The sequence below is a fragment of the Echeneis naucrates genome, chromosome 23 (assembly GCF_900963305.1).
Source record: "Echeneis naucrates chromosome 23, fEcheNa1.1, whole genome shotgun sequence".
NCBI lineage: Eukaryota > Metazoa > Chordata > Actinopteri > Carangiformes > Echeneidae > Echeneis > Echeneis naucrates.
Window position 1 is genome coordinate 15,529,206 of NC_042533.1, and position 22,988 is coordinate 15,552,193.

The 22,988-nt window shown below is 40.5% G+C and overlaps 1 protein-coding gene across 2 annotated transcripts in view; it reads left to right on the plus strand.

Annotated features, from left to right (window-relative positions):
- The window catches only part of chst11 (carbohydrate (chondroitin 4) sulfotransferase 11), a 105,299-nt gene extending 94,930 nt beyond the window's left edge, over positions 1-10,369 (plus strand). For both annotated transcript variants that reach the window (XM_029495404.1, XM_029495405.1), the window contains exons 3-4: positions 2,717-2,946; positions 3,114-10,369. In XM_029495404.1, coding sequence (XP_029351264.1) covers positions 2,717-2,946; positions 3,114-3,738 — 855 coding nt within the window. In that variant the 3' untranslated portion in view covers positions 3,739-10,369. The remainder of the gene's footprint in view (positions 1-2,716; positions 2,947-3,113) is intronic.
- The last annotated feature ends 12,619 nt before the right edge of the window (positions 10,370-22,988 follow it).

Consider the following 22,988-nt stretch of genomic DNA (forward strand, 5'->3'; position numbering starts at 1 on the left):
GGAGATCAATAATGAGGAGACATTCAATGTATTCAGAGGTACCGTTGGGGGTAGATATCTTAATTATCTAAATAAGAATTTTATTTAAAATTTAAATTAATCTTTTAAAATTAGAAATAATTACGTTTTTTGCTCATTAATGTCACAGGGAGAGGACATTGTGCAACTCTCCCCCCAGCCTGTGGCCTCCACCTCTAGGCCCACAAAAAAACAAGGGGTAAGGGTTTTGTCATTTCTAGCAGTCCTATGTCTACTTAAAAAAATAAATAAATCCTTACCAATGACGCATAAGTGAATGATGAACACAGTACACCAACATAACTGAAAAGTCTATCTCAATTATCTCTGTTTTGATGTCCTATTAATACATGTTGGAACAGACAATGTGAGGGTCCTCTATAAAAAATGGATAATCCAAAAAAAAAAAAAAAAGAGCTGGAAACCAAGAAACTAAAACTGGACCATGAGAAAAAGGCACTGCAGTAAATGGTACTTCAAAATGTTTTGTTAAGCATGATTGACATTTTACACTTCCTTCTCCCAGAAAAGGCAAAACTTTAATAATTAACAAAACACATTCTGTTATTGGTGGCTTTTTTTTTTTTTTTTTTTTTTTTTTTGGGGGGGGGGGGGGTTGAAAAAATACTGCTAATGGCTGTGTTACTGTAAGTGCATGGCTTCGTTTGGTCACATTATTTCCATATGGTTCAACAAGCTTGTATATGTAGCATATCCCCTCAGCTGAGAATCTGTAGGTTATCGCCCATAGAGAATATCGTCAGAAAACGCCAACGGATCAGTCCGGTCTGGAAAAACTCTCTCCCTCCGAAGAGCACCTGTAATAATTCGTACACCTAAATCCACCGGATCCTCTACAAACCTACAAACGGGGATACCATGTTCAAGCAGGATTGTCAGTGAAAGGGTGGCGCTTTTAATGGTGGACTTTAAGCCGAAAGTCGGAACATAAGTTATCCCGGGGATAGGGGTAGGGGCCAGTTTAAAAGAGAGCCACCTTCGTGACACGTGAAAGCCTGGCTCAGGTACTAATCTCGCTTGGTAGTACACCCCTCTGGTCCCAACAGCCAGTTTTGGAATATTTGTTTCTCTTTAGTTCCAGCATTACATTTCCTTGAATACATTCCTGTGAGTGACCCAGTTTTGATTGTCCCAACTATAGAGTTTTGCCTGCCTGATATCTGTACCTTCGCCTGTTTAATTGCCTACCTGGTTTTTGACCCTGCCTGCCAAAATAGACTGAGTAATCCTGAGCCCTCCAGTTCCATCAATAATGATGGATCTGTACCTTGATAGAAAGAGGAGATAGAGAGATAGAAAGAGTAAAAATACACCAAGATAGTTTTTGGTACATGAAATCAAACATTTTTTGGGTATCAACGTCAAACTGGCGAGAGTAAAATATGAAATTTCAATGTACAAAAAGGAGCTGAGGCCAGAGGAAAACATGTTTAACTGAGAGCATTTTTCTAATGTTTTGGAGTTACAGAGCATTCCACCCTGTTTACAGTGTTGAAAGAAACACGCTAGTGCTTTTTGAGAAGGTAACATGCCAGTAACGTGCAAACATTATCCATAACCGTGAGTTTGTGTTTGATCTTCTTCATAAGATACAAATGGTATTTTCCTGCTTGATAACTGATGTACCAGAGCAGAAGAGTTGATAGCCCTTGTGTGTTGTCATCAGATAAAATGATGTAAATAACTGGTTTCCTCCCATGTACATGATCAAGTGTCCACGTGATAGAGTGACTTCAAAGGGAAATACATAACCTCTTCAGTCGAACTGTTCGAGGATGGTACTCAGTGGTGGTCTCTTAGTTATTTAAGTATTTCAAGTCAATGACACTCCCTCCCAGCCAGCACAGCACTGAAAGGCCACACTTGTGAGTGGGCTGAAGCCATCAGATGCAGGTAATGACAAAAATCAATTGAGGGAATTCAGTCCCAGAGGAAAATTAATCAAGGGGCATAAGAAAACATTCCTATCTTTCAAATGCAAAGGCTTCAGGTTCCTCCCTGCCATAGACTCTTGTCATTCCTCTCCATCTTGCTCCTTTCCATCACTGTGCATATGAAATATATCTCAGTTGAATGATTGTGGGCTGAATTTGTGCATATTAAACACTCTATACCTGCCATATCGTCTAATATCATCATTTACCTCCAGACCCATGGAGTAATCTATCACTGACTATGTGGTGACTCAGATAGGAGAAAAAGATGGATTCAGTAAAGAGATGAGTATGATAATGAGGACAAAGCTTAATATCCCCCGCTCACAATCTGCCTGTCTTTCAACAGCTTGCTTCTCTACTTTGCTTTAGTTTTATTCATTTTAAAGTGCTTTATTGGCACAGTGAGATTTTCTTTATGCTGCCAGTTAAATTATACACAGGGGACCAATGAGGAAAGAGGTGTTAAAAAAATAAATGAGTATAGAAATAGAGAGTCGTTGTGTACTAAATCTCAATCTCAAGCATAATTCATGAAATAAAATATTCGACTATTGAGTACAGGCAAAAGGCAAACTGGCAGTATTAATAGATTCTGTGTTATACTGGAAACAACCAGATGAGCAGTGCTTTGTTGCTGCTAAAGTTCAGCCCTTCAGATCTGGATGGTTACCTATCAAAGCTTTTAGGATCAGATAAATGTCTCTTTCCCTTTCTCTCCTTCTTTGCTTCTCCCTGACCAGCTTGAGTTGTCAGGAGCAGCCATCCTCCACCAGGCCAGGAGGGATCAAGTAGTGGATGCCTGTCGAGTCAACAGTGCTTCCAGTCGCAAGCGGCGAGTTCTGACACCTGGAGACCTCAAGCACCTTGTTGTGGATGAGGACCATGAGCTCATCTACTGCTATGTCCCAAAGGTGGCCTGTACCAATTGGAAACGTGTCATGATGGTGCTTACAGGTCGAGGCAAATACAGGTAACTCTAGCTGTTGATTTCTCTTGACCATTCATTACCATTTTATTGATCTGTGTTTGGCAAATAAGAAGAAAAATGGACAGTTTACATGTTGGTACATGGATGGGAATCATTGTTTTTCTATTTTTCTTTTTTTCACATTTTTTATTTTCACTTCTATGTTACAGTGACCCAATGGAAATCCCTTCCAATGAGGCCCATGTTCCATCCAACCTGAAAACATTGAATCAGTACAGCATTGCCGAGATCAACCACCGCCTCAAGAACTACCTCAAATTCCTCTTTGTTCGTGAACCCTTTGAGAGGTTGGTCTCTGCATACCGCAACAAGTTCACCCTAAAGTACAATTCGTCCTTTCACAAGCGCTTTGGCACCCGTATAGTCAGGCGTTACCGCAAGAACGCCACACAGGACGCCCTGCTGAATGGTGCTGATGTCAAATTCAAGGAATTCACTGAGTATCTAGTGGACCCAGCCACGCAGCGGGATGGCCCACTCAACGAACACTGGCAGACTGTCTATCAGCTTTGTCATCCATGTCACATCCACTATGACCTGGTCGGGAAGTATGAGACACTGGAGGAAGATGCAAACTATGTACTGCGGCTAGTGGGTGTTGGCAACTCCCTGCATTTCCCAAGCTATGCCAAGTCCACTCGTACCACAGATGCCATGACAGCCCAGTTCTTCAGCAATATCAGCAATCAACAGCAGAACCAACTGTACCAGCTTTACAAGTTGGACTTCCTCATGTTTAACTATTCCACACCCAGCTACCTCCGGCTGGACTAAGATGGCAGGGCTAGGACTCTGAGAAAGGCTATCTTGTTTAAGAAAGGACAACAAAATGAGTTGAAGAGGTGCAATTTTTTTGCAAGCAAATTTGATTTAAAATACATTCATCATATCTTGCAGGTGTGGGGTCTTATATAAAAATAAACAAGATGAAAGAAAGAAAAATAAAAAGAAGGATGTCCAGTCAACTCTGGGTGATCCAGACAGTCATGACGGGATCAGATTATGGCCTGAATAAACCAAACGCATGCAAAGACTAAAAGAGAGAGTGAAGCAGGTCTTCAAGATGTTTTAAAAAGGGAAACATATCATCAGTGGACGGACTTGAAGAGTAACTGTTCCTGATGATGTTATCTACACAATTAAACAAACTGCTGACAAATTAGGCTGCTTCAGATTCTGCAAATAAACAGTGACCTCACACGAGCTACGCTTATCTCTCCCACTCCCTAATCAATATAGGAACTCCGTCAAATTGTAAAAGACAATTTGTGTCCTTTACTGTGCTGACAGAATGGTGTGCTAGCACCCATCATCCTTGCCCTCATTATATTAATATGTTTCAGAGGAAAAATGTCGAGTAAAAGCCTCAAGGACATCCTGCATTAGAAGGCTACTGACTAGTGAAGACTACTCAAGACATCTGCGACTATGGTGGTATTGTCTTCAGCCTGCAGCTTTGACCAAATAAATTCTGTCCCTGGTCACTGTCACTGTGATGTTGGCAGAAGGGACCTTTCGTGTGAATTTGGAGATCACCTGCTGCAAAAGCTAAGCAGTTATTAAATCATTTATCTGTCACAATGCTTGGCATGTATAGCTCAGATGCGGTTTGGAGGGTACAGGACGTGCTGCTGTGGAGCGCACCAGCTGTGAGTCTGCCAGTGAATTAAAAGTAGAGAGACAGCTTATCTGGTTATGAAAGGATTAAAGGCACTGGATCTCATAACCCTGCCCTGCTGTGTCCTGCCCAGGATCGTCACATCAAGGGCCACAGCCACAGAGCTTCTGTTCTAATGACCAAACATGTCTTTCAGTAAATTAAGATTATGATTTTGTGTACATGCCTAGTTTCATTTTTATTGAAGTATTGCTGCAAGCAGCAATTACTAAAGATTATTTAATTTAGTTTTGTTTATTAAACTAAGATTTAATATTTAGTTCTCCTGGGCTGATGAACATTTAGAAAAAAAAAATAAGTTGAAATGTTGTCATGTTTAATTCTTTCTTCACAGCTTGCCTCTGATGCCACTACATTATTAGTGCATCATAGTACTTTCATTGCTGTAAGGGTTTGTGGTACATTTTAGCCCACTGCTAAAAATCTCATTAGAGATTTGTGTATGATTTTCTTTTTCCTGTTGTCAAACATTTGGTGCCAAAATGGCCAGGACAGCCTCAGTAACCCACACTCAGTGATCACTGCATGCCATTGCTGTGAAGCAAACCCGGTCCCGACCAGACCCTGACAACGAGCTGCTGCATATCAGTAATCTATTGCCCACATCACAGAATCAGAGAATATAGCTCATAATGTAATGTGATTAATGTTAGTGATGCTAAGTAATGCCAAGGTCAATAACGGTGCACTCCATCATACTGTTAATTGGATTACAGGCTGATATGAAACCATTATACAACAGGGAAAGAGGGAACATCTGATCTCACTCTCACCCACTAAGTAAACACAACATTGGAACCAGACAGAATATTTTTTTTGTGTGTGCGTGTTCGATCAGTCTCTTCCTCACTCTGTGTGTCTTTAGTTAACAAAACCTAATTTTAAAGGAGAATCAGGATTTTGTATTAAATGGTCTTGGCCCATCATTGAAGTTGGTCATGGTAATAATGATTATAATGCTGATTGCTGGATGCTAAAGCCAGTACACTGTGGCCTCCGATGCCGTAAAAGACACAGGTTATATGAGTGGAAATTGTCCTGTTCAATTTATTCCTGTTCATCCAAAATAAAATGATACATTGTAATAATAAACAGGTAATGCAATAATAAATAAAGAGGGATCAAGACTAGATTAATATATAAATGAATATCCCCCTTCTAGAAGGTAAAATCGAACCACACTGATACAAGCAGATTTAAAAGAGTTTGAGTCTGTGACTCTGAAGTGATAATTCAGGTTATTTGACATTTATATGTGTGTAGAGAAGCAGCAATAGAACACAAGATGAATGTTGAGTTGCTGTTTTGGCCACTTGTAAAAAAACAGCAGAAAACAGTATCACTTGAATATTTTCACTTCTTTATCTGCTGTCAAACAGCGCGCTCCTTTACTGCAGTACTAAAATACACACTATAATTTCCTGTATCTGTGTCATGTTGATTCTTCCATGATTGTGCCTTTAGGACAGCAGCAGCAGGTCTGAATCTCTTCAGCCTACTGGCAGAAATGAAAATTATCAGATTATTACCAATAATTTATGTTCCACCCAAATTTTTGCAATCGCCACAGATCGCCACTGAACATAATTTGTATCTGAAAATTGACTTTTTTGAAGCCTCTCTGAAAAAATAATTATTATTATTGAAAATTTTTGTTCAATAATAACATGAAAACATGGCTATATAATCAGAGTGTTTTCAAAAACAAGCAGAAACTAATTCTACTAATTCTAGTATTGGTGTAAATTGGATTATGACCACAAAGGAGACAAGAAATGTATTATGTTTAATATACTTTAGGTTGTGCTTGTAACACATCATCTTTGTTAGAGAGGATTTTCGTCTGACTAGTTGATATATTTGTGCACTCAATGTTCAAGTGGCTGAAAAATTGCATACAGAAATGAAAGGACTGTTTGACAGCAGATGAGAATCTTCAAATGAAATTAACCAACAGTTCATCACTCTGCTTCTGCTGCAGCTCTCTTATCTGAATTCACTGGAGGCAATAACTGAGTATAAAACAGTAGCTCACACAGCAACCATAACTATCCCTTTAGATGTTTTTACTGTACAAATAGTTTTGACAAACTTGTCTCATAGTTTATGTTGGTGCTGCAATACCAATTTCGTTGTTACTCTACTCAACCTATGTAAAGGAAAATAAAAAGGCCATGCTGCTTTGATTCAGATCATATTTTTTTAATCTGTCTTTCATGATCCCCCTAAACTTTGGAGGTTTAGTACTTAATGACAGGACTTTTTGGATACATAGTTCACTTGACTATGTATCTAGTAGGTAGCCAATATTGACTGACTATCCAAATAATTGTTTAGTACTCAAGAGCTCATGTTCTTGAGTGAAATGTCAGCGTAACTGCCAGGTGAAAACCTTTTGAACTATAATTACTGTATATGTGTGCACATGCCTTTGAGGGGATGTAATAAGAGAACAGTTGTGTGTTGCTGTTTTAACCCTGACACACAGACATCTGGCACTAATGCAGGAGAAAGGCTCCTGGTCTCACCTGTGGCCCCTGGTTCACCTCATCCCTGTAGAAACAATGGTTGTATTCTCAGCACAGTTGTTCCCCCACTGCTGTTGATGCCACAAAGCATCTTAGTCAGCAGTTGTAGGCCAAGGCAAGGGTGTGCATCATCTCCCTATTTAACAAATTGCCTGAACCTTGGCTTAAACTGCACATTTAGCTCCAGTGTGAAAGACAAACGATACACAAAGGACCACAAAGGCCATTACAGAGGCCTCTATTCTCTGCTCCCTAAGGTTGTACAGAAGTGGCCTTTTCTATAAAAGAATAAAAAAATAAATAAATAAATAAAAAAAACACAACAAAGGCAAAATCAACATCTATGATCCCTGATAGGAAAAGGGCAGCCTGCTTTCAAACAGAACAGAGGTAAATCTCCACAACGACCAGCTTTAGGCCATGGCCAACTATTGGGGACTCTTCTTTTGTCCCTTCATGCCAACATCTGCATTAATAAATCCCAGCCTGATGTTTGGCTGGAAGGAGGGTTCACATTTACATTTATCTCTGCTGTTTTTTGAACGATGTCTTTTATTAGACTGATTTATGAAACTTCCCATGTCGCAGAAAGCAGAACAGGAAACAAAGGAGACAACAGGAAAGTTTTCTTCTCAAAGAAAACTGGATGATAAGATTTCTGGATATCTTTTTATTTTATTTATCCATAGAGTAACACATATGCAGTATATATATGCATACATGCAGTACAGTATAGTATCATAGCAGGTATTCATTCATTGATTGATCTTCTACCAGTTATCTGTTTCTGGGTCGCGGGGGTATGCTGGAGCTAATCCCACATCCCATTGGGCCATGGTGGGGTACACCCTGAACAGGTCGCGCAAGGGCCATCACATACAGACAGACAGAGACAAACAACCATTGACACTCACACTCAGGCCTACAGGTAGAGTCAATTAATAGGGTAATTAACTTAGACATGCATATTTTTGGACTGCAGGAGGAGAGCATTCAAACTCTGCAGAAAATCCCCACGCCCGGGAATCTAATCCGCAACCTTCTTGTTGTGAGGCAACAGCGCTAACCACTATTGCGCCATGTCGCCTCATAGCAGCTAGATCTTTATTTTTGAGAAATAAATGTAATTACTTTTTTGCAAATGTTGGGATGAGAGTAGATATAGATATTACAGAGTGATAGATAGAATTTACTCTGCTACTGTATCTGTCTGAAAAATATGAACTTAGAACCAGGAGTTGCTTAAGATAAGTGAACTGGCTACTAGCTGCAGGCTCATAATTATTAGTCAGTCTACAACTTGTTATCTTCTCATCTCTGTCTCTGAAAGAACATAAATCTTTTCTTTCTGGTTTTGTTTTGGAAGTTTTGCGCCAATACACAATAAATCTCATTTAAATATCGTTACAGTTCACATCATTAGTTTAGAGGGACATGGCCACAAATGCCTGAGCAGCCTCTCTCCTCCCATCCACATCCCACAGCGGGATGTTTCTGTACAGTTCTGATATAATGTTATTCATTCTGCTGCTGTTTTTTTTTTTGTTTGTTTGTTTGTTTTTGTTTTGTTTTTTTATAGCTGTCGTGTTTAGTTGTTATAGTGATTAATTACTCTGGCTGCCTCTCAGTTGTGCGTACACACACACACACACAAAACCAGTGCATGGCACTTATCTTTCTATGTGCCTTTCATTTTCAGCAACACAGAAACACTGGCAATTTTGCTATGTGGTCACCTGGGCCTTCCTCCATACTGTTTCCACACACAGATTAATTAATCCGTGTGTGGAAATTAATTTTGTAAACAGCACAGTCATTTTGTGGGGTTCCAATCTGGGAATATAGGAGTAACACTGGAATAAAGTCTGACAGGGCAAGAAACATTAACAAGCAAACTATTCATCCACTTATCTGAAGTATAAACCGTTATCTGAGTTATCTCACATTGTACAGCAAGCCGAGTGGGCCAAAGTCGAACCACAACACTGAGTCTGAAATAGCTCAGGTCCAAAAGTCTATCATTCAACACTAACACAGTCAAAATGTGTCCACTGATTTCTGTTTTAGCCATCTGACCAATCAGAAGGCCTTTGGCATGTTCTGCTTATGCAATTTTGAAGAGTCTTCACCGAATGACATTTAAATTTGGCAATTCTGCGTGCATAAGTAGTATGCACATGATGTATACATGATGAACGGGCCAATCAGCCAGATCAGCTTCTTCTACTTGGATAAGTTATGGAAAATAGGAACACACAAAAAAATGTAACCAACCTGTGCAGGTAGTTCAAAGGTGATTACCAGAAATAACAAGGATTACATTGATCTTCCTGTAGAGTATGAACTGATCTCATCATGAAAACAACCAGCCTGAATAACAGGATTATCAGCGTCAGTGTGTGAAATGTCCACCACCAGCTGTACCTCACGCTCAGTAAACACACTTTCAATTATCTATATTTTGGGCTTGTATTTTCGTGTCATTGTTGCCTTTTTCACTGATTTCATCAAAATTTATACAGAAGCGTTGTTCTGGCCTTTATTGTCCACAGAGGAATGGACCTCCATATGCTCAGTGGAACATATTTAAGTGATTTTGCTTGTTTGATGAGTGTGTATGGAAGTCTGATTAACAGCATGCCTGTGGCCTTATTGGCTCTGCGCAACCTAAACTTGTACGTACTCCTCTAAGCAGGGGTCACAGCAGCTGTGTTTCCAGTAGCTTCATATGCTGCCAGATGTTCAGCGACGTGCCTGTGGGTGTGTTTCCTCAGAAATTAGACTTGTCTGTTCCTGAATTTATACCACATCATCAGCATTTTTGACCATCATGTCTATCAGTGTGCCACGTGCCATAATAACTATTGGAGCAGCTCAATAATGGCTGCATAAGTGTGTGTAGGTGATGTGTGCACATGCGTATGTGTGTGTTCACACCCTGTGCTACACAAACTCTGCTTTAGAGGGAAGGATACACTCTCATTCAAATAGGTGCCATTTACTTTATTTATTCTCAGTCAACTACCCACGCACTCCTCTGCTGTCACCATGGTAACACACCTAATCACCATAAGGCTCATCTTCTCATCTTACCCTTGTCCTGCACTGGTTCATCACTGAGTTTGTTTTCAGGAGCGTTCACTGAAGTGTACTGTGCATCGCTGTTCATCCTGTCTGATATTTTCACAATAAAATAAAACTGAAACTCACAGTGTCTCCTACTGCTTTCTCCACATGTCGGTGTCAAATATGCAACGGTATGTAAGAGCCAGCACAGGAACCTCGAGCAGCTTCCATATGAGGTGGTGATTAGTGGTTATAATCTGTTAACAGTGTGATTATTGGCATAGACAAGATAGTTTTAGCCTAATGTGTTTCCGCCTAATTTATTGCTTCTGCTTCATATGGTTGTAGTGAGCCCACAGTGATGAGTGTAAATATCAGCATTGCCCTCAATAATGTATGTCAGACTATTTAGCAAAACCTGCACTGATAATGCACCATAATGTATGTTGTTCTATCTGTATAACTATCTTGTTCTTTCTGACCAGAGACAAATTTACATCCCTATGACATGTAAAATAAAAAAAAATTTAAAAAAAATATATATATTTTTTGAGACACCAAAAAAGAATTTTTTGCAGTGGTCGCTTGGGCGGTAAGCGTCATTTCCGGTCACTGGCGGTTGTGCTCTCTGCTGTACTCTGTGTCATCTTGTGTGTTGTTTCCACTGTTCTTCTGCTATTGTTTCCTAAGTCACTCAATTAATCCTCCCTCTCGCTCGCTGTCCTTTCCTCACCCCTTGCATGCGCTGATAGGAACCATCCTTCTTAAAAAACACAGTTTCACCCAGTTCTAAGCATTTATACTGCATTTACTAACCATGTTCTGCCAAAGTCTCTGTCTCTCCCAGCTCCTCTCCTCTCTCTCCCTGTCCTCATCCTGCAGGTGGTGACTCATCACCATTCCATGTTCCTGCAACACCTGCTGCTCCCATATTTCAAGAATTCTGTACTACAGCTCAACTCCATGAACTTCATGCAGCAACATGTTTTTCTCTCTCTCTCTCTCTCTCTCTCTCTCTCTCTCTCTCTCTCTCTCTCTCTCTCTCTCTCTCTCTCTCTCTCTCTCTCTCTCTCTCTCTCTCTCTCTCTCTCTCTCTCTCTCTCCCCCCCCCCCCCCCCGCTGCCCACCCAAGCCTGGTTCTGCTTGAGGTTTCTGCCTCTTAAAGGAAGTTTTTCCTTGCCACTGTCGCCAAGTGCTTGTCTCTATAAATAATTTTATAAAGACTTTGGTCTAGGCCTGCTCCATATGTAAAGTGCCTTGATGTAACTTTATGATTTATCACTATACAAATAAATCTGATTTGATTTGAATCTCTCTTACTCACTCATCTTCAACCGCTTATCCGTTTCCCGGTTGCGGGGATGCTGGAGCCAATCCCAGCTCACATTGGGCGAGGCAGAGGCAGAGAGGGCAGGGTACACCTTGGACAGGTCACCAGTCAAAAAAACCATCCACACCTACCAACAATTTAGAACCACCAATTAACCCAAACATGCATGTCTTTGGACAGTAGGAGGATACTGAAGCACCTGGAGGAAGCCCACACAGGCACACGGGGAACATGCAAGCTCCACACCGCAAGGCTGCGGGAACCAAACCCACAACCTTCTTATTGTGGGCAACAGTACTAACCACAATGCACTATGGTGTGTGGGAGTAAAATGACATCACAAAACCTGCAAGAGCAACACTTTGACAGAGAAACAAAGGAAAGAACATACAGCATAAAAATGACTTCTTTCATAATACTAACGACTAAGGTGCCATTTCTTAAAGGTGAAGTTGTCTCAGATTGTTTTCCTCAACATTACAGTGAATTTTGTGGTTTTTAGTGCTCTCCCCCTCGTCTCCAGATCTTGATCTAGTTGGATCAAAAAAAAAAAAAAAAAAAAAGGGTTCGGTGAGCATACACAAAATAGGTATTGGTGTCTGGCCAAGCTAAGGTTTGCTACTCTACTTTTCAAACCAGATTAAAGTGTGTACTTTAATGTGTTGTACAGTGTCTTTAGTTATATAGTCATAGCATTTCTTTGAACTAAAGTTAAAATTGTATATTTAAGCGTGAAAATTGTAGACAGTTTCTAACCTAGATTCCCTCTGTCCATGCTGAAGCTCTTGCCTGATCTCCTCCTGTAGCTGATGTTGGTGTGAACGCTTTGATCATATTCCTCTGATGCATCTGTGATGACATGCACCTGGAAAGGCCAGCACCTTTGACACCATCTAGTCTGCCCTGCCTTGGAATAAAATGACTACCAGGCAGGCTGACACTTGTCTTGCATTTATTGATTATGAACTACCACGTCACATGTCCTCAGTATTGATTACAGAGAGAGGTGAGCTAGTAGCCAGTACAACTTTTAGTACATGGAGACCAGAGCAAGTTATTTCACTGAGGAGTTGGTAGAGACCCAAAGAACAACCAAAACAGAGGGAATATTGGATTATTATTCAAATAATGAATATGGACATATTTATTACTGTTGTATGTTAGCTGATGGCAGTTTTAATTCAAACCACAACACATGTATCAGTGCAACCCACCTGTATAGAGCCTGTAAAAATCAATTGCCAATAAAACTGATATGTCCAGTCTCCTCAGACCAACTATAGTCATGGACACGTGTCTCTCCTGTGGGACGTCAATGAATTATTGGTTTGGTGGGTTGGATTCAAATGTCCAAGTCTCACTGGGTCACTGGCATTACAAGCACGTAGCGCGCGTGTGTGTGTGTGTGTGTGAGAAAGTCGTGTTGTATAAAAATGCTAAATTTACCATGATGTATCCATGTTTACCTGGAAAAGAACCTGTGACACCTTTTCACATCTCTATGTAAAGAGTATGCAGCTGTTCCCAATAATCCATGTGCCCTGCAGTCAGGGTTTAAAAGTAGTCAGCAAATGAGGGCAAAAATATGTTTTGACAGATAAAATAAGTAAAACTCACTGGTGTTACCTTCCTTATGGGTAACACCAGCGACAATCAGCAACAGCAGTGAGTGCAGATACGCTTTAATGTCTGAGGTTTTTTGCATGAAATAAAAACGCAATTTGCTTTAATCCTTCTTTGGTCAGGTATGGCTAAGTTGAGTGCAGCTGAGAAGCATCTTTACGGCACTCAATAAGCGTTCAGTGCAGCAGTTCATCATGGGGAAGCTGGACAAGTGAAAAAGTTGCCATGAAATGTAAAGCCGACCACTTTTCTCTGTAATAGTTTGGTAATTTATTTGCGGGTTTTTTTTTTTTTTTAATGAGACTCTTGTATGTCGCTGGTGTTACTGTGAGTTTTCTTATTTCACATAAATTTTGCTTCACTCAAGTTCAGATTTTGAAGGACTGCATCATTGTTTATACCACATTTTCAAAAATTCTCATTGTTGTAGGCCATACGCCTTTCACTTTTAACAAGCCTTAAAATGATGTCCGATTACATTATCGTAATTCTTTGACTGACTACAGGGGCTGAAGTGAGACAATTTGTAAAGGAGTCATTGCGGAAAAAGTGATGCAACACCAGTGACCAAAAAATAAATAAAGCCGGTTGGTGTGATCTTTCGATAAATGTACAAGCTTTAATTTGTGTGTATTCATAAAGTCAATGACTTAGGTATCAATGTAGACCAAGTTTAAGTGTTAGAAAAAGAAAATCAAAGACTTCTTGCCATCCCAAAATTGGACGTTTCTGTAGAATGACCCAAGAGGTAATTTGTAATGGTCTGAGTAACTCACAGCAAGCAAAATGGCAGATGAGGCGTGAATGAGTCCGAGGTTCCGGGGGAGAGTGCCAGGGACTCACAGCGGTGATAGAGCTCAGGGTGACAGGGGAGCGGACACCAGCGGGAAGCGTGCAGGAACACAAATGCGGAGGCAGGTGAGCGGAGGCAGGGTATCAGATCACCGGGGATAATCACCGAACAGCCAGGGAAACAGGCAGACAGACACTAGAGACGCTCAGGCAGAACGCGTGGTCGGGGGCGAAAGGCTGAGGTGATTACCGGGCCTGGGACAGATACGAGCAGGTAAAAGGCAGACAGAGTCGGCAACAGGCGATTAGCCCGGACTCCGTACAAAGGCGCTAGAGAGACTTGCACGACTCGTAGAACAATCAGGAAATGAGTGCCTGGAGGTGAGTGCTTATATCCAGGGTGGATTGATGATGAGGAGCAGGTGTGGAAGGTGGGAGAAACCATGGTGACTGATGAGGAGGGGGAGCAGGCGAATGGAAAGTTTCTAGGTGCAGGTGAATGGGAAAAGCAGGCAGGAGACCCGGAATGGATTGTGACAATTTAAGCCACCAGAGAATGTATATGAATACACTTGAATGTGCATGTTGTGCGCACATTGTGGTTTACACATACTGGTGTACTGTGTGTATGGCATGAAATGTATAATAAAAATTACATTTCTGCTAACAGCTTCACAAAACAGTCATTAATATATTTCCCAACTAAAAATCTATTGATGGGCAATTAACAGATTTCCATACTATTTTACTAACCTTATGTTGTGAAAAATGTAGTGGCCAATAATTATGCACACCTTACCAACCATTGGCAGGTAGGCCAAAAAGTGAATTTTGTACCCTACCTGCTGTAAACGGGAAATAAAATGGCAGGGAATGGTGTTGGTTAGCATTTAGCTCTATGATCACCAGCTGCAAACAGAGTGGGGAAACAATTGGTGGAGCATGGATGCATGGATTAAACAAAGGGAGATTGGAAAAGGTTAATAGTCCAACCACAAGAAGCTCAGAGAAATGAGGAAGGCTGCAATGAATTTCCTCTCGAAGGCATGAAGAATGGTTGGAGTTTTATCATCATAACCATGGTGATAAAACTCCAACCATCCGGATCCAGATGAGGGTCCAGATTTAGTTAAGTAAACAATTCAGTTCCTCATAATTTTTTCCATCAAGCTTAATGACGATGGTTTCCCCAAAAAGCATTAGCAAGTTCCCATTACTGTCAAATTTGAAACAGGCCTAACTGGTCAGTGAATGTGGGAGCACCACACCGTAATTTAATTTCAGACTAATGGGGAGTTTTCAATTGACTCATCTTTAAGATATTATACCTAAGAAGGAAATTTATGGGAATTGCTGTTTTATTGTCAGTGCATGAACAGAGTGTGTGTCATTTCTTACAAATTAACCCAAAATCCAGACAGAATAAAAAAATGTTAAGGTTTCTTACCAAATTTAAGAATAATGAAATGCAAACTGGATGATGACAGTGAGAGAAGCAGGAGTGATGAGACAGGATTTGAGGAATTTCAGTGTCTTCTCCATGCCTATAGAGGGGTGCTGGTTGAGGATTTGGTGGGGTTCCAAAGTGTGGAATAGAATCTTCGACCAGGTGGAGCAGGTGTTTCTGGAAGTATCGCTGAATGAAGGAGTGAGCTGAGGGATCACTGAAGGTCCAGAGCACTGAGGATTAAGGACTGAACATGTTCATATTTTCATGGGAAGGAGTGAGTGTGACAAGGATGGGCATAGTTCAAAATAAAGTGTGGAGCTGTGAGTAAACGGATCAGGCCTTAATTTATCCCACAGTGGGAACAGTGTTGACAGCCGTAGTACAGAAATGCACGTAAGTGGACTTAATAAAAATAGGGAAAAGAAATATAGAAAAAACATATATGATTAATAAAAATATAGAGAAAGGTGTTTACAAGTATATTACAAAGAAGGCAGTTATTGGGCAAATACATACATGTACTAGGTAAAGAGTACCTCTGCAAAAGGCAGTGCAAATATGGATAGGGATGTGTAAACCAGCAGAGCTGGTTGTAAAGTCTGACAGCATAGGGTGAAGAAGCCTGTCACTGATGGAGCTTTCCAGTGATCTTGCAGCTTCGTGTAGAGGACATTGTCCATAATTGATGACAGCTTCACCGTTATCCTCCTGTCCCCCACCACCTCCACAGACAAGGCTGCAGCCCAGGCCAGAGCCGGCTTTCTTCACCAGTTTGTTGAGTCTCTTCCTTTCTGGTGCTATGAGGCTGCTGCTCCAGCACCATAAAAGATGGCCGACACAACTACAAAGATCCAACCAAAACAAGATGAACAAACTATGCTTGGCCATCAAAGCTTATTAATCTTAATTTATCTTAATAATTTACTTATCATTGTTGATCTCAGAGCTTTTTTTTTTTAAACTTTACAAATGCTTTAGATGTTTTATTTAATATTATTTCTATTTTATTATGTTCTGTCTTCTATAATCTTTTCATACATCTTGCATCTTATTGTGTGAACATATACCATTTTATCTTATTATCTGCTCATCTCCACATGAAAAATATTTTATTATTAAATTAGTCATTATAAATTTCCATTCTAATCTCCTTGAGGTGAAAATGCTTTAGTTAAACATTTTGAATTGTCTTACGTTGAATGAAAGGTGCTATATACATAAAACCTGATGATGATGATGACGATGATGATGTTCTTTTCAGCAGCGTTTTATATGTGCCTGCCATTTAGTGTGCATGAGAACAAGTAATATATTTTCTCATGGATAAATGCTTAAATCACTTTAAATAAATGATAAGAGTGTTGGTCTAATCCTGCTCTATATATATAAAGTGCCTTGAGGTAACATTGTTATGGTTTGGCACTTTGGAGATGAAATATGAGTCCAGGCCATCATGTGGAGCTATGACAACCGACATTGGACAATGACATCTTTGCCAGCATCTCTCAGAAATGTAGATTGCTTCTTCTGGCATCATAAAGAGCTGAATTAGTATGATAAAAGTTTGACCACTGGTGTCATTAATAACAAGGATTCCAGGACAACAATTAAAGGAAAGGTTCTTTATTTTTCATATGTCTTTAAACTCTAATAAACTAATAATTTCTATTCTCTCCAAGCTTTGAGAAATCCATCTATAAATCACTTTTAACCTAAGTGAATCATCAATCTTGAAGTCAAGTGTGTCTGTATTTGTGAGAGAGAGAGAGAGAGAGTGTGTGTGTGTGTGTGTGTGTGTGCCTGTGTGTTGATTGAGCAGGGCTCCTCAGGCTTTTTGTTGAACTACAGATGCTTTCACCTGTGGAAGGATAATAACTGCAGAGAGTTTTCATTTTCTCCACTTAATGTGCTCCAACTCAGACTGTTGAGGCTTAATATTTGTGGATGTGGTATCCCATCACTAACACTGGAGTTGCTTTACAAAGGGATTCAATAACCCTCTACTTTAAGATGTAACATTAAAAACTGAACCTGCCCTTTGACCCTAGCTATATACCAAGCCAACATTTAAGCCACAACATCAAGGAAAAGCCTTGCCAGAAAAGATAAAGTAAATCACATCCCACATCAAATCTTCAGTTTGAATTTGGTGAAAATGAGCAGACAACTGATCCATGTAAACCTCTTTTTCATCCAGCATTAACCTAATTTGCCACTGCTTGAATGGCACAGATTAAGCTGTCAACACAGCATCATTACAACTTTAGGAAGTTTTAATGCTGAAGCTAATGCTATGCTGAAGTGAAAAGTGTGGTGGCCATAAAAGTTCATTAATGGAGTATTGGTCATTTTGGAGCAGAAGGATTTCAAAACGCAACGTGTTGATATAAATATTGTCATGATGTGATGTGATATTTTGAGATGTTTGATGGCCATAAATTTAGAGCCTTGCCTTCTGGGTCAACATTAGAGCAGTTTGATTTATCATAGTAAAAGCACCTGAACTTAATGACAGCTCTGTTCTATTATATCAAAATATCCTACTGCTCCCACTTACTAAGAAGGACGTCATCCTGTGGGGAATTACCATTCATTTCCGAAAATGTCCCACTTGGTAAACTTGGTAGTGATTATGAGCTTGGCTTGACCATAGTACTGATATGGTATGAACCTTGTTCTGTTTTCTGGGAGTGGGTCAATTTGTTGGTTTCTGGGTCAATTAGTCACTGAGAATCATGATATGATCTTTAAGAAAATCTTGGTTCACAGCTCAGATAGTTCTTCATGCTTCTGTATGATCTGAGATGCTTCAGAGCCTTCTGCAGTACTCTGAAGAAGTGATACAATACACACAAATTAGATTTACTTTAGTCTGGACAGCTCATTTATTGCAGGAACATGGTAGCTGGTGGTTTTCAAATAGCTTTGTCAGACTAGACTGCATTTCCAAGCAGCCCATGAATCACCTGCAGGAGACTGACACCCGCCTCCACCGCCAGATCTGCAGTTATGACTATTCAACTTGTTTTTTAAGATTGGATATAAAGGTGGACAGTTACATATTCAGCATGAATGATTAATCTGCAAGCTATAAATTGCAGCACTTCACCTTCAGGCTGTAGTGTATATGCCACTCATCTTGATGAGCTTTCTTTGCTGAGACAGTTTCCCACCTGAGACTAAGCTTAAGACCACACAAGCTATGCACTTACAGATGGCGACAGCAGCTGAGCTTCACTTCACTTTACATATAGAGGGAGGCACAGGCCAGGTCTGATCCAAGTTAGGCGTCTGTGTTATGTGCTTTGTCATATGCTGAACTGTTGTACTTTATGACACATTGTGGTAAAAGATACTCACTTAAATTTTGCTTGGCTTTCAGATTTAAACTCTGTGGCCCCTGCCCACTAGGTAAATCATTTGTTAGGTCTGGTCAGTGGCAATGGTAACTTGAATGTACAGAATAAATGTGAGCTGCTTTGACTTTTGGGACTTTGCAATTAGATTGAGAATTACAATTATGAATTATGACAATCTAATTTTCATTCGTGTTGACAGATCTGAAATTGCTTTTGTCAAGAGAAAGCAGTCATGGAGTCACATAATGACATAATGAATGAATGTGTTGTGTTTTTGTTTCCTGATGAATCTTCAGTGTATCCTCTCTTTCAGCCCTGCATTTGGTGTCCACCAGATCCTCAGGGGAAACATGTAAATGCTCCAATGAGGAGACCAGCTGCTCTCTGACTGATTCACTGCAAGATGGCAAGGATGAGACTGAACCATTCCATTTAGGTCATGGAAGGCACTGAGCCAAGGAACTCTACTGTTGGTGGTTTCCCTGAGTAAAAAAAAAAAACAATGACAGTGTATAAACAAAATATGTACCTTTAATCAAATAGGAATTTCTATACATTTACAGTATTACAGTAGTTATTTTAGAAGATTGGACAATGGAAAATTAACTGTCCATTAAAATATATTAATAGGTATATTTAAAGAGGCTATCTGTAAATTTAGGATATTTAACAATCGTTTTAGTAAACAGATCAAATATTCCCTGGGAGGCATCCTCTGTCATATATTAAATATATGTAGCCTGTCTCCACTTTATGTCTCTGTTGTGTCCCAAGTTGGAAAGGAGATGTAGGTGTCAGGGCTGGATCGCTGGATCTTTACTTGGCAACTGCGGTGAGTAAGGAATTTTTCTTTTGATTTCTTTTTTAATGATGTTATCAGCTGTCTCAGATTCAGACCTCATATGAGGGCCACTGCAGCAAACAATGACCAGAATGAAGGGAAAAAATAAAGAAATTCTTAAATTTCTGTAACTTTTCAAATTAAAATGTGTAAAAACTGGATCCAGAGTATATCAAGTCAAATCAAATGAAATCAGATTTATTTGTATAGCACCAAATCATAGTTACATCAAGGCACTTTACATATAGAACAGGTCTAGACCAAACTCATGATGCTGCATGGAGTTCATGTAGATGATGCTGTGGTATGGAATTCATGAGGATAAGGGAGCAGCAGGCATCGCAGGAACATAGGATGGCACTGTGTCATCACCTGCAGGATGAGGACAGGGAGGGAGAGGAACTGGGAGAGACAAAGACTTTGGGAAAACATGGTTAGTAAATGCAGTACACATGCTTAGAACTGGGAAACAGGGATTTCTAAGAAGCATGGTTATTGTCAGAGCATGCAAGGGGTGGGGGGAGATGCTCAGTCCTTCCCCCAGCAGCCTAGGCCTATAGCAGCATAGCTAAAGAGAAGATGGACTTTAACTTTTTAACTATACGCTCTGTCATACAGAAAAGTTTTCAGCCTGGTCTTGGAGATTGCTAAGGAGTCCGACCCCGAGACCGATACTGGAAGTTGGTTCCATAGAAGAGGAGCCTGATAACTGAATGATCTGCCTCCAGATTTACACTTGGGGACTCTAGGAACCACAAGTAAACCTCCATCTGGAGTGGAGTGGCCTGCTAGGACAGTCAAGAACTATGAGCTCTCTCAGATATGATGGAGCTTGACCATTAAGAGCTTTATATGTTAAAAGAAGGATTTTAAATTCTACTCTGTTTTTTACCTGCAGTCAATGAAGAGCAGCTAACACAAGAGAGATGTGATCTCTTTTCCTTGTTCCTGTTAGTATACGTGCAGCAGCGTTCTGAATAAACTGAAGGCCTTTCAGAGATTTGTTTGGACATCCTGTTGTATCCTCCCTTCCCCCTGCCGAATATTTGGTATTATCCAACCGGCCTTTTCTGTCGAATGATCCCTACTCGCTGTATGTTTGGCATGGATGGAGACAGCGGAAGCATGAAGAGCATGAAAAGGCCTGGAGTTGGCAGGCTAGTTTTTAGATTGAAGTGTCCTGTGAGGTAAAGTCAGAGGGTGTCAGGGATGTACTGTGTAGGACTGAATGCCAGTTTTGCTGACTTTGCTCCAATACACAGTGTTGCATAGTGGCGTGACGGGTTTAACTGCATTTCTCTGTAGCGTCGTCACATTGTTGTTTTCCACATCAAATATCTTTTCAGTAGTGAAGCTATTTTACTGACCAAATAACGCGAAAGCCTACAAAGAAGCACTTCCCCAGGCATTAAAAATTTTAAATGCAGTGGAGTTTCTGCTGTGGTCTGAAGCGGTAACCTTGACAATGCTGCTCCATGCGACGTTACGTACCAGTCCTGCTGCAGCAGGACGTCTTACAGTGACAGAGGAAGGGGAGAGAAGTGTAGTGCGACTTCATCTCGTGGATCTTGACAAGCTTTAGGAAATATCTGAATATTCTTTCTTAAATTCTGCTTTGACGTCACTTGTCATTTAAACCGGGCTGTTACCGTTTGAACATTAACCAAGCTTTTTTTTATATCAGGTTCAAGAATGCAATTGCCGAACAGGTGACCAAAGAAAACGAAATGGCCAAGGAGGCACAGGTCATGAGAGAGAGACAGGTGAACAGAGAGGGAGACGAGGAAGCACAAAGAGAGGGAATGAAGGTGGTGGCAGAGGAGGTGCAGCAATTGAAGAAGGAGAGAGAGAAGGAGGTGACAGAGAAGGTGCAGTCGTTGAAGAGATACTGAGTGCAGATAGTGACAGAGGAGGTGCAGCAGTTGAGCAAGAAAGAGGAGGAGGTGACGGAGGATCAGGTGACCAAAGAGAGGAAGAGAGAGCACAGTATAAAGGGGCAGCGTATCTGACAGGGGCCTCAGTATCCTCAGGTGGAAATCTCAACCCCCCCAATGTCCAACTCAAAGTTACTTCCAGCTGCTGGAAGCCAAACTAATGCCATCCAGACTGATTAGATGATTAGATTAAATTAGTGTTTCTCTGAGGTACTTAGGGCCGAGTACAATAACTTCAGTTTTGTCAGAGTTAAGGAGTAAAAAATTTTGGGTCATCCATACTTTTATGTCTTCAAGATATGTCTGCAGTTTGACTATCTGACTGACTTCATTTGGCTTCATTGATAAGTTCAGCTGAGTGTTGTCCGCATAACAGTGAAAATTGATGCTGTGTTTCCTGATAATGAAGCAGATAAAGAGTAAAGAGGATTGGTCCAAGTACCAAACCCTGTGGGATTCCATAATTGGTTATAGTGCGTGAGGAGGGAGCTATTGTTAACATGAACAAACTGATGTCTATCTGATAAATAGGATTGTAACCACCTTAGTGCAGTTCCTTTAATGCCAATTTCATGTTCCAGTCTCTGTAATAAAATATTGTGATCAATGGTGTCAAATGCAGCACTGAGATCTAAGAGAAGTATGGAGGCTGATGGAGAATTATCAATTAATTGCGGCAGATGAGCTGCTTTTTCTCCAGGAGCTGATAAAAACAAGCACCAACTGATAAAAGCACAGAGTTATCTCATGTTACTATCACAAGCTGCATCGTCTTGGACAAAGGAAGAGGCAGTTGAAGGATCAAAAGGAAATAAAGGCAAGAAATAAAGAACCCTCAGAACAGGAGATGATCAAACAACAGTCCTGTGACATACAGCTGAGTGATTTTGAGTATATCTTTTAACATAGTAACATAGACATAACATGTCAAATGGATTTTCTCACTTCTCACATGATCAAGCCTAACAGCCACAGAATGGCAAAGATTCATGCTTATGGACTTTCGCTCCGGTTCAGGGAGTTAATTGCATTCTTTGTATCGACTAACCAGATCCAACTCAGAGCTCAGAAGTGAGAATTGAGCAACGACACGTGATTAATATATTTGTGTGTGGGAATGTGTCGCGTTTAACAACACTCCATAACTGTACACATTCTAACACATTCAGTGAGGCGTTAATGCAGTTGATAAATTGAGCTGTGAAGTTTGGGGGGTACACATGCTGTCCACATTCTGACAGCTAAGCAGGTGTGACCCAGGCAGGACCAGACAGTCTGTGAAAACCCCCCTTGGCAGTCATCCAGCCACTGTTGGAGCTATTAGCTGTATGTTAATATGGAGGCCCCAGATGCGGGGGGGCTCTGGGAGTTCTGGTAGTAGCTGGCAGCCAGCTTGCGAATCCCTCAGCAGCTCCCACGTTTC